This window comes from Micromesistius poutassou, assembly GCF_964030765.1.
Source record: "Micromesistius poutassou genome assembly, chromosome: 7".
Lineage (NCBI taxonomy): Eukaryota > Metazoa > Chordata > Actinopteri > Gadiformes > Gadidae > Micromesistius > Micromesistius poutassou.
The window spans coordinates 2767013-2779372 of record NC_140277.1 but is presented as its reverse complement, the minus strand read 5'-3'; the positions used below and the strand labels follow the sequence as shown (position 1 = coordinate 2779372).

General features: G+C 47.6%; 1 protein-coding gene across 1 annotated transcript in view; it reads left to right on the top strand.

Moving 5' to 3' along the window:
• Window positions 1-753: 753 nt before the first annotated feature.
• Window positions 754-12360, top strand: part of sptlc3 (serine palmitoyltransferase, long chain base subunit 3) — a 19398-nt gene continuing 7791 nt past the window's right edge. Inside the window, 6 exon segments of the mRNA XM_084470150.1 lie at window positions 754-972; window positions 1941-2135; window positions 3684-3838; window positions 5875-6023; window positions 9982-10106; window positions 11934-12053. Coding sequence (XP_084326276.1) covers window positions 859-972; window positions 1941-2135; window positions 3684-3838; window positions 5875-6023; window positions 9982-10106; window positions 11934-12053 — 858 coding nt within the window. The 5' untranslated portion in view covers window positions 754-858.

The window sequence follows — 12360 nt, the reverse complement described above, 5'->3', positions numbered from 1 at the left end:
CGAGATAAATGGGCAACATTTCAGCGATGTGGGAGCGGACAATGGATTGTCAATAATTTACGTAATGCCTGATGTATCGAGGGCCACCGGTGGCTTGAAAGGAATAGGGTTTACCGTTTTTTTTTATTGCCTGGTGGTGGTGAATAAATAACTAAGTAACACCGTGCGAAGGTTGTGGTGTTTTTGAAGAGTGTGGGCGAGACGCCTAGAGCATGAAGAACGAGTTTAGTCAGTGTACGATGAGACTCCCTTAGTGATTGTGTCTAATTGATCATGTAATTCATTTGAACACAAATTAAAGAAAATAAAGAAATCCATCTAATTCAATTTAGTGTAATTAAACACTCACTGTTTAATGACAACTTTATTTTATGTAAAAATGTATTATTATTTTGTCAATGTGCCCATCATTAATTCAAAGCACTACCCTATATCACATCACATTACATCAGCACTCCTCAACAATGCAGTCTCAACAGCCGCTAATGCAACTCCAGTCCAGTCATGCTTTGTTTTGAACCTTCTTGTCTTGACAACGAGGGCTTCCTGCTGCCTGTTAACTTGACAGCTCAAGGCAAGCAAAGAAAGCACCTGACAGGATAACAAAACGCCGGAAGACTCATTCTCATATCGATTGCACATCATCTCGACGTAAGTATATATAGTCGTACAGGATATCAAACACGGAACACCGGCCGGGTTAAGATCACTGGGAGGGAGCTCCACCTCTGCAGGAGAGTGACCGAAGGAGGAAGTCACTTTTGTCATTGTGTAAGCAAACCGGTTTGGGTGTCTGCAGCCGCACAACACACACACGGGAGGAGCCCGCCAGACTCGCACTGCTGCGTCGGTGGAGACATGGTTAGAACTTCCACCATGGTGCTGAAGGGGAACCTCACGGTGCAGATGAACCAGACTATTCTACAGAACGGAAAGCAGAGGAAAAACGGTCATGTCAACGGCGAGAAACGGGTAGGCCTACGTCGCTAATGTGTGTTTAGAGACGGGATAAATAATTGGTGTCACCTTTAACCTTCTTTCTTTTTCATCATGTGAAACTAGGGCCCGTTTGGGGGACCCCGGTTGTAAAAACTAAAGAAGGGTCGATGGTAGCCTCGTAATCTTTTGCAAATGTTTCAGAATTATAACTTATATTATGTATAAGTCAGTCCTTAATGATAATGGGTGGACCCGGCGTGATTTCCATGAAACATGCCTTGTTTGGAAACACGCCTTCTTTGGAAACACGCCTTGTTTTGAAACTCAAGGGGCGTCTGATCTGGTTTCGGACGGTGACTGTTTTCATTTAACTGTCAAAGACAAAGTCAAAAATATCTTAATCGATGTTATCATGTGTATTTAAACGAAATAGGTGTTGGTGGGATTTGATTTCGGTTTCACTATGGAAGCATAATATTCTGAATGATAAAGGGTTATAGCATATAATGTTATGTTACTTGTAACCTTGTGATTGTTGCTGATACCCTATCGATACCTCGTATTGTCATTCAATTGACATTCCTCTCAACGCAGTGACTCACTCTGCACAGACAGCATGGCATCCGCGGTGTTTTGTCAACAGCTCTTGCATACATGGTGCTAACAAATGAGTGTTGACCTCATCTTCCCAGTTAAAATGCACGTCCCTCTCTGACCACACGCACAACTGGTTATGGCTGCATGACGCCTGTATTCTGGTCAGCAATCATACACTAATAATGATATAAACTTGTTTGGTGAAACTATTTTTTAAGTATGTGAATGATACAGTTTCGATCTCACATTTAAGTATGTATTTCGCTTTCATTTGTGATTGTTGATGTTCGTGTCAGTTGCCTTTGTTGGCTGTAGGCCTATGCTGCATATATGTTTATAATTGGTCCAGTTTAGCCTCATGTCTTCTGTCCACAAGTTATCATGTGTCTCCTATGGTTTTACAGACAAACTTCCCCGCTGCAAAGGGGGTGTCGTGCAGGCAGTACAGACCTGAGTCCTTCGAGCAGGCGCCCATGTACGTGGCCGTCCTGACGTACCTGGGCTTTGGCATCGTCACTCTGTTTGGCTACTTCAGAGACTTCCTCCGAGCCGTGGGCTTAGAGAAGTGCCATCTCGCCCAGGAGAGGGAGGAGCAGAAAGTGGGTTGGGTCCAGCTCGACGCAAGCACACACGCTAGCACACACAGACACACAGACGCACTCTCACACGCACACACTCACACCCATTGTGCGCATGCCCTTTTTTGGGTTTTTTTATCCCCCAATGTTTGCATTTGTTTGGCTGGGCTCCTTCATTATTCCATTGTGTTTCTGTGCACTTTCATGTTGCCATGGCTGAGACACAAGACCATGGAGAATATCTGCTGAAGGCTTAATTAATTCTCTGTGGATTGCACTTGTCTTCCCCACTCTCACGCTCTGAGCCTCCATGATAAGGCCCAGGCATTGGATAAACTGGAGGGATCATTGTACCACGCTTCTCATTAGGAATGGAAGAAGGCTCGAAATAGTTGTGTTTTCTCTCTGTAGGAGATAAGATAACACTTTATCGATCCCCAGGCGGGGATATTTGTGTGTTTACAGAAACAGAAGAGACAGGCGAGGATAGAGATGCCAAGTATGGTTAAAATGCAAGACAATACATGCGAAAATACAATAAAAAACAATAGACGGATAATAGCGATATAATATAATATTAATAAACGAATGAACAAACAGCTGTAGAGGAAGGGCAACATTCGCGTGGGTTTAAGCGTTCAACATTTTGTTCTAGCGGAGGTACAAAAAGCACAATATAATCTTCCAGGCAACGAGGAGGGTCGTAAATGAACCCCACCCGCCAGCCCTAGGTGGGTAGATTTAAGTAGTCAGCCAATAAAAGAATCCAGGGTAGGGCCTGTCAGTTTCTCCTCAGGGCAGGTATAAAGGCAAAATCGCTAAAGTGGAACCCTGTGTACCGGCATACGACCAGGAGCACTTGAAACTCTGGCTGTCATGTTGGGGGTGCACTAACGGAGGGGGGGGAGCGCAGTGATTGGTGATAACGACAAAGCATCTCACAGTGCAACCTGTGGAAAGCAAGCGCTCGCCGGGCTGGGAAAAGGTCACTCTGTGAGTTAACAAGGAAAATGATTGAGCTTAAGCCCGCTCCTTCTGGCCTCAAATGCGATGCTCAAAACTCACAAATAAACATTGCTCTTGGGATTGTAGTCAATCGGGTGAATTTGAATTGGGTGGTTTCAGCACTTTAAATAGTTTATTCACAGTCGTGGAGGGTAGTGGGCCTTCGTTGCCCAAGTCGACCGGGGAATACCGAGAGGATGTATTCTTTACCTCTTGAAGTCATCACCCCAACCCACACCCCTCTTACGCACTTATTGTATGTCTTACGTCCTGGCACTTAATGTACACACTTATTGTATTTTGCACCTAAAAATAGTACTTTGTGTATTGTGTAGCATCTTATCCTAGCTATCTTTGTTGTATATACAGGGAACGGGTTAACCTAGCAATTGTTAGTGCTTGGTACTTGGTTTTATGAATATCCTTACTGCACCGACAGCGATATATTGTTTCTCTTTCTTCTGACAAATGTACTTATTGTAAGTTGCTTTGGATAAAAGTGTCTGCTAAATGCCCTAAATGTAGATGTTAATCCATAACCCAGCTGTTTTCCATGGATTTCAGGAGTTTGTGCCGATGTATCAGGACTTTGAGAACTTCTACACGAGGAACCTGTACATGAGGGTCAGAGACAACTGGAACAGGCCTATATGCAGTCTGCCGGGGCCCGCCTTCGACCTGATGGAGAGGGTGTCCGACGATTATAACTGGACATTCAGGTACAGCCATTTCTGAATGCATGACCCCGAAAAATGACATAACATACGAATATTATGCATGAAACCAAACGGCAAATATTATAATATTATGTAATATAACAACATTATATTTGTGTGTCTTAATGTGTTCACACACAATCAGACCTTTATTCACTGAACCAGGTGTTGTTTTCCTTGCTCTCTCCACTATCCTCTTGTCTTTGTCCTCGTCGGGGAACAAAGTGGTTCAGTAGTGCGGGAGCTGTGTCATTTATTAACAATGTGTTTACTTCTGTATTTGGTTAGCACAGGGAGTGATCATATTCTCCCTTGAGTTCCATGTGTGGTTAGTTAATGGTGTGGGAGGAGACCAGGTGGAAACCGAGGGAAAGGTAGGCAGGCTTTGGCAGGCATCTCGATATGTTATCATTAGCCATTTAGCAGACGCTTTCATCCAGATAGATAAGTACTTTATTCATCCCGAGTGGAATCGAAGGCGTCGCCGCAGATCCCATCAAAAGCACATGATGCAAGTGCAAAAATAAATAAATACAATTAAGCTGACCGGAAAATGTAAACAAAAGCTATGACAGTGCAAAAAAACCTTTAGAAAGTGTTGAATGCGCAATTATACAGATGCAATTATGCAAACGTCCAACGTGACTTACAGGGATTCAGTGACTCATCATCAAGATGAATGGGTATGCACCCGCCCAAAGGCTTGCCAAAAGACGCCTACAGGCAGCCGTCGGCATGCAGCATTGAACCCGGTAACCTTGGGTTGGGTGGGGAACACCCAGTAGCCACGGCACTACTTCAGTCAGGAATCAATCATGTCAATCATCATCAATCAATCAAGATTGACCCGTTTGTGGCGCTCCCAGCTGTAGGACTTAAATCTTCAAGATCAAGATTAAAAAGAGTTTAAAAGATAATCATAAATAGGTTTACTATATAAACGCACAGTCCGTGTGGAGCGATCAGGTAGGCGACTGGGCCGAACCGCGCCATGACATACAGCTGGCAGATGCAGAATACCTGCAGCATACCAACGTTTGACAACAGGGAGCACTATGCAATCCTTAGATATCTCAACCCATCATACAGGTTACATACAATACAGAGCAGAACCAGAACCGGTGGTGGTGGTAGTCAGCTCAGCACACTTAACCTCGCAGTGTTGCAAGGTGTTGAATTGATCGCCTGTCAGTGTATGTTCGTTTGATTGGACAGTGTTAGCAGTCAGCTGATAGGGGAGCATGACTAGAGTTTCCCGACAGAACTAGCCACGCCCATAATCCATAATCCTGGGGGATCAAGACACCAGAACTGTCATGATCAGGGGTCTCCCCAAACGTCTGCAGGGTTTCGGGGGGGGGGGGGCTGCTGGTTGTGAAGTAGGTCATGTGACAGACATGTGACACAGTTACAGAGCAATCCTCCAGGAGCTTCTGTCAGATCTCAGAGGCGCACAGAAAGCCCTTGGAAGTACAATGGATGCGATAAAGAATGTACACTACATTTGTCATTGTAAGTTGACATTTGAAGCAGATATTTTGATATCTACTCAGTATAAATCATGGACATGACAGAATACCATCCTATCATATCAGAAAAGGTCGACCTTTATTTATTGATGTTGCGATACCACCAAAGCGGTAAGCGACCGTATTGAATGGTTGCCCAGCTCTGCTATATTCTGCACCTTCACAATTGAAGGAACGAGCTGCCTGCTGAACGTGAGCATTATTGAGATGGTATTAGGTTTCCCTCTCATATAGTACTATACAGACCGGCTCAGAGGTTGGGGAAACGTTTTTTGTCTTAGTTTTGTCTTCATTTACTACAGAGGAGCCCATTGCTAATCCGATGAAGCTATTTTACATGAAGTGCTTCTTTGTGAGCTTATAACAAAACAAAATCTGCATAATCACTTTGATGTTTTTTAGGAAACATTTTCTCATACTTGGTACGGGGTAGATAAGACTCTAGGAATGTAAAAAAAAAAACAGCAATGGGGCAAAGAATGATTAATAAAGTTCAAATTATTTTGGCAGGCTCACAGGGAAGACGATAGAGAACGTGATCAACATGGGCTCCTACAATTACCTCGGTTTCGCGGAGAACAACGAAGACTTCCTCAAGACGGTGGCCGACAAGACCCTCCAGTACGGGGTGGGGGTCTGCAGCTCGCGGCAGGAAGTGGGTGAGTCCTGTGAACCGCCCAGCCTGCGCATCGAGTTCTGCTCCAAGCCGTTCTTGGAAAAACAGGTTCCTGATAAATCGCATTTTTACCATTCTTTGTTCTATCGGTACCCGCTTATTGGCATTTCTCTCGAAAATGTCAATGTCTGCTTGTATTGTGCGAGGCATGACACGAGAAGACCTCTTACACGTTAACAACTGCGACGTGCCAAAGAAAAACTTCTCCACGGAAGTGTCATTTATTACCGCTCGGATGAATCATAACGGCCGAATCTTTAATATTCCACGGCTGTGTCGTTACATGCATTATTCACTCCAGTTAAATTATGTAAAGTTTGGCCGCACGCTTCCTTCATTACACTCCGGTCCACGAGGATTACTTTGAAGAAGGTATTTCTGTGAAACATGACATTAAACATAACATCCTAGACATAAAAATAGCTATATGAGCCAAGACCTCTTTGGAGTGTGTAGTGCACCGCGATCTCAAGGTCAGTGGCACTCCAGCAGCACAGTGTTCGCTGCTCAAGGGAGGTCTGTAGGAAAGCTCTCAGCTTTGCATTCACAGGTTAAACACACACACGTGTGTGTGTGTGTGTGTGTGTGTGTGTGTGTGTGTGTGTGTGTGTGTGTGTGTGTGTGTGTGTGTGTGTGTGTGTGTGTGTGTGTGTGTGTGTGTGTGTGTGTGTGTGTGTGTGTGTGTGGGGAACGAGGCCACGTTGCTCTTCCTTTTAAAAATCCAAACGGGAAGTATTTTGCTATTCATTGCTTTGAATGATTTTAACACCAAGCCGCGTGTGTGCGTGGGCGGCCGTGTGTGTGTGTTGCGTGTCGAGGGGGTGTGATGACATCGGCGAGGCTCACTGGGAGTGAGTCTCTGCAGAGCTTCACTTGGAGGCCGACCGCAAAGACCCTTTTGATTTGAGTTATATCTATGTGTGTGGCAGAGTGAAACACACACACACACTCACGCACGCACACACACACACACACACACGTGAGTATTGTTCCTTTTCGGTTCCTCACTTTGCAGTCAGTCAGTTTTCCTTTTGACTTGCTCATAGGTTTAAGGCAGGGCCCCCTCTCCCATCACACCCTATTAAGCAGGTGTGTTAGCAATCATGAAAGATCCCAGTCTGCATCAGCTGAGTCATCCGCTTCTCGGTTTTACTTCACTCTCAGTCAAAGGCGCCAGCCGTAAAAAAAAATGTATTGCTTTTTTTTGGCTTTGTTATGTTTTCTGTGTGGGCGGATTAAGTGCAATTATCATCCGTGATGTGAAAGGTCAGGTCTTCCCCCCCCCCCCCCCCCCTCCTCCACCCCCAGAAATATGTCATCACCATCCACTCACTGCTCTGTGTGGAAGGTTCACCGTTTGGGGTCACCTCCATTCTCCTCTGTGATCACCGCATTGTATTACATACAATAAGCCAGGAGTTGTTGGCATAGTGTGCAGAATATACTTAAACAGAAAAGAGAGAGAGTTCTGACTCTGTTTTGATTAGCAAAAAACACAAAGCTGAAGTTGGAAACATGGATTCCCCATGCTGCTTTTTGGGTGAGATTAATCTTAAGACGTTTGGAATTGTTCTTGCATGTCTCTGCTGCCGATGGATTAGCATATAGACGAGGCCCCATAGAGATGGGGCTGGATGAGATGGGGCTGGAGTCGATTCTTATCGTTCGTCAGTGGTCGCCAATTATATCTCATAACCGTACGCTACGTCTCAACGCTGTGTGATCGTATCGGAGGAGCCGTGTAACACGTCTCTCCACAGTGGGTTCTGTCCGTCTGTCCGTCTGTTACGTCCTTTTCAATGTTTGCTTCGGTGGTGTATTGTGTGTGTTTGCTTAAAGTATATACGAACCAAACCCATCTTTGCATTCAGATGCATATCAGATCACCAATATCAAATTGATAACGAACGGATGCAATGAGACGGCCACAAAGCCAAAGAGTGGCACTTTGATACCAAATGATCTGATTCAAAGTGCGTGTCTGCCTCTTCCTGTTTCCTACTCCGGGGGTTTATGTCATCATTCAAATGATTAACTTCTCTCGGTGCATCTGGCGTTAAATGTAGGACATTCAAAAACAACACTCAACAACACTCAACCAAGGACGAGTCACAGAGAGAGTGTTGACACTTTACGACTATGCTCCGATACATTACGGCAGTAATAAGCCCTGGCATTTTCCACCTGATTGCCATCCAACCTTTTATGTAATCCACAAAAAAGAGGCCTTGAAGTTTTGCCCCGGCAAATAAGTGACCTAGTAATCAATCCAGATGGATAATTACAAGAGTGGAATCGAGGGTTGCAATACAGTGTAATTATTCGCAGGCTTATTGGGTTGTACTTGACCAAGAGTGGACTCTTGGGTTGCTGTGATGGCAGTGTATTTATTTGCAGGGTTAAGGGGGTGGGGGGAACCTGACCCGATGATAGATGGAGGAAAAGGAGGTCGAACACGGACTTGACTGGGTGATACCTGGGCGGGCCGTGAGCACCGGAGCAGCAGCAGCAGCAGCAGCAGCATCCACACAGTATGGGGTTGGCATATCAATAAAGTGGGCCAGGCACTGCTAACGCACTACCGAGGAAAGTGCTCTATCAAGGGGGGCCGAATGCCAACGCAGACTGATTAGAAAGGCAGTGCGTGTCGGCACGGGCCCCGGTGCTCTTGAGTGGTTCGGGAAATGTATGACTCGATTATGGGCCTGGCGTGAAGCCTGATGGAATGCACCTGAATTGGGGGAACACCGTAAAGGGGGAGGGGGAGGAGGGAGAGTTTTGGTGTGTTTAGCTTTGATACACAAGTGCTCCATGCCCGACGGCCCCTCACTCACACCACCGGAGACCTCCACTCCGCGGGGGGGCAGGGCGTGTTAGAGCCAGCCCTGTCCGCGGGCTGTTGTGTGTTTCTGTTTTAAAAGCCAACAGAGTGGGTCGTTATGGAGGGAAGGCCACCGTTTAGCCCTCCGTGGCCTACTGGTTAAAGAGTTGGACCGGTAACCGGAGGGTGGCCGGTTCGAATCCCGACCGGTAGGCAAAAATATGGACGGGGGAAGTGGTTGTGTGTGAATTTCCCCCAAAAAGGGACAATAAAGGCTAACTTAACTTAAGGTGGCTGTTCAGGTGGCCTGGAGGTGTAACGGGAGGTGAATGGAACGATGGCTGATTCCCAACCGTTTATGAAATACTCAAGGCTACATAAATGGTGGAATGTAAATACATACTGTCATATCATCAAATGTGACCTTTTAGGGAACTGGTTCTTCTTCATAACCATTAGACGTGGATGTGAAAGGAGAAACGTTTACAGAAGTCATGCTGAGAGAGCTTGGTAATTTTCCAGTGCCTCAAGAAGATGGATAATAAAAAATAACATCCAAGCCATGGCCCTTTTGTTTAGCCCTTGGCGCCTCTCAGCACAATTAAATTCTTTATCACCATTATCGGACTTGTCAGGTTTAAGAGTGCCATAAGGACGCCAGGAAATAATCACTGATTTGTTTGGGGAAAAAAAGGCACCGTGTTTTTTTGACATATATTTGCATTTCATCAATTTTTCATGAACGATTTCGGGGACAACATCTGTGGCTGCTTGAGTCGCAAATAGTTTCGACAAGACCACTTCCCCATCACATGAGAGCCGATGCATCAGCCTGAGAGAAGAAGAGGATTACAAATAGATCTCCTCTGCTGACCGAAATAAAAGATAACCCAAACGACCATTAGAGATCACCGCTTGGCTCCACGGGAACTTTAGGCTTCAACCCTTTGAGCGTCGGGGCCTTTCCATTCAGTACTTCACCCTCTTAAACTGTTCCACTGACCGACACATCGACAGCTACCGCAGCTCTGCCGTCCTGCTAGTGCGGGCCTCACTGACCCCCTCACTGTTCCCCCCCCCCCCCCCCCCCCCCCCCCCCCCCCCCCGCTGTCCCTCTCAGGGAACCTCAGCAGCCATGAGGAGCTGGAGCGCCTGGTGGCGGACTTCCTGGGAGTGGAGTCGGCCATGACCTTTGGCATGGGCTTTGCCACCAACTCCATGAACATCCCGGCGCTCGTTAGCAAGGTACGCAGGATCCGCACCGCGGTCTCTAACACTTGCACACACACACACACACACACACACACACACACACACACACACACACACACACACACACACACACACACACACACACACACACACACACACACACACACACACACACACGGAACGCGCTCCGACTTCTGCCCCCTTCCCGTGGCGTCTGTCACGCGTTGGGGCACGGACGGCCACGCACCGGACCAACGCCTGATGTACGCCGGTGACGGCTCCCTGTCCGAGCGCGTTAATTAAAACCATAATTAATCATTACAGGGCCCAGGAGCAGGAAGCCCTCGAGGCTTCCCAGCAGGGGGGGTGGGGTGAGGGTGAGGGTGAGGGTGAGGGTGGGGGGGGGGGAATTGTAGATGCAGGCATTGTCAAAGACGACACTCCGGGGTATGATTAACCAGACACACACACACACACACACACACACACACACACACACACACACACACCGACGGGCGGCTGTCTCTGATCGGACTGGACGGGAGGTGGGGAGAGGGGGGGGGGGGGGGGGGGGTGGCGGCATGTTGCTCTATCAGCCCCCTTAGGACCCCCCCCCTCCTCCCCGCCTCCCGATAGTTATCTGGTGGATGACTGGTTGTGAGGAAACGCTGTCACTTCCAGTTTACAGTTGACAGACTGAGCGGGTGGTAGAGGCCCAGAGTAGAGGAGCAGAGCCAGGGGCAGAGCCAGGGCCAATGGGAGGAGCCATGGCTAATGGGAGGAGCCAGGGCCAATGGGAGGAGCCAGGGCCAATGGGAGGAGCCAGGGCTAATGGGAGGAGCCATGGCTCCTGAGAGGAGCCATGCTGCTGCCGCCGCTCACGCACGCACGCACGCGCGGCGCCACTCTCGCACGCTAACACACGCGCGGCTGTCAAAGTAACGACATCGGCTGTCGGGTTTCTCCGGCGTGTCAAATCGCTTAAACGCTATTACTCTGTTCTGTTTTTGCTGGGTTTTTTTGTTTTTTTCTTTCTTTCTTCTTTCCTTCTGTAGGCGTTTTTCGGCGAGGAATAAAAGGTGGGGGTTCAAAGGGACGTGAGCCGGGTGTCAGGTAATTGGTTTGTTAGATGCTGCGTCGCGCCGCGCCACGTCGCACGACTGCCACGCAGAGAGAGAACCCGGAGGAGGACACACTGAGGACTACAGAGACGAGCGCTCAAAGGCTCCCCTCTGCCATGGGAGTGGGGGGGGGGGGGGGGAATAAAACACAAAAAAAACACAAAATGAACATTTGCCTCTTTTGTCTGTTCAGGCAAAACGTTCGTTTTTGGTCTCCCGACTATCGTAGGGTTTGATTTCTAATGTGCTTAAGGCCCCGCGCCGGCGCCAGCACTCCCCTGCCACTGGTCGTGCCGAACCAAACGGGTTTGTAGCGTCAGAAGCGCTCCCGTCTATAAAGGTTTGAATTTGAAACGGAGGCGAGTTATTGTTTATATACTCGCTTTGTTTATATTGGAAGCCATCTCTTTACGGAACAAAAAAAAACGGTTATATAGTGTGCGTTTAAGGAAACTAATTATGCTGGAAGGCCGTTAGGAAGTCTATTAAAATGATTCACTTTGTAATTATACATCATTTCACATCACGTATTCGCCGTTATTGGAGGACAAACACGCACACGCACGCGCACACACACACGCACACGCACACACACACACTGAGAAAGAGACACACACGTGGCTGTCCATAAAGCGGCGGCAGCGTGGCTCCTAATGTAATATTTAAGGGCGCTGAAGCACATTAGCATTATGTGTGTGTGTGTGTGTGTGTGTGTGTGTGTGGTGTGCCGGCTCCGCAGGGCTGTTTGATACTCAGCGACGAGCTGAACCACACCTCCCTGATCCTGGGGGCCCGGCTGTCGGGGGCCACCATCCGGGTGTTCAAGCACAACAGTAAGTACGCCGTCTTCTTCTGGTTGGCTCGTTGTTTGTTTTGTTTGGTTTCGGGGGGGGGGGGGGGGGGTGCGCTAACGTGTTCACTTGCAGCGCTGTCTCTAGCGTTGATGCTGTGATGTTAGCTAGGTGTGTCGTGGTGTCAAATTGTTTGAAAAAAAAGTGATCCCCGCCGTTCCCCGCAGAGATGGGATGTGGGGAGTCGGGGGGGGGGGGGGCACAGAGAGCATGAATATCAGTAGAAACTGATAAAAAATAGTTTAAAAAAAAAGGCGACGCTCTCACTGCGAGGAGACAGGAGGATAGGAGGTGTTCCTTTTCTTCCTCCCCCTC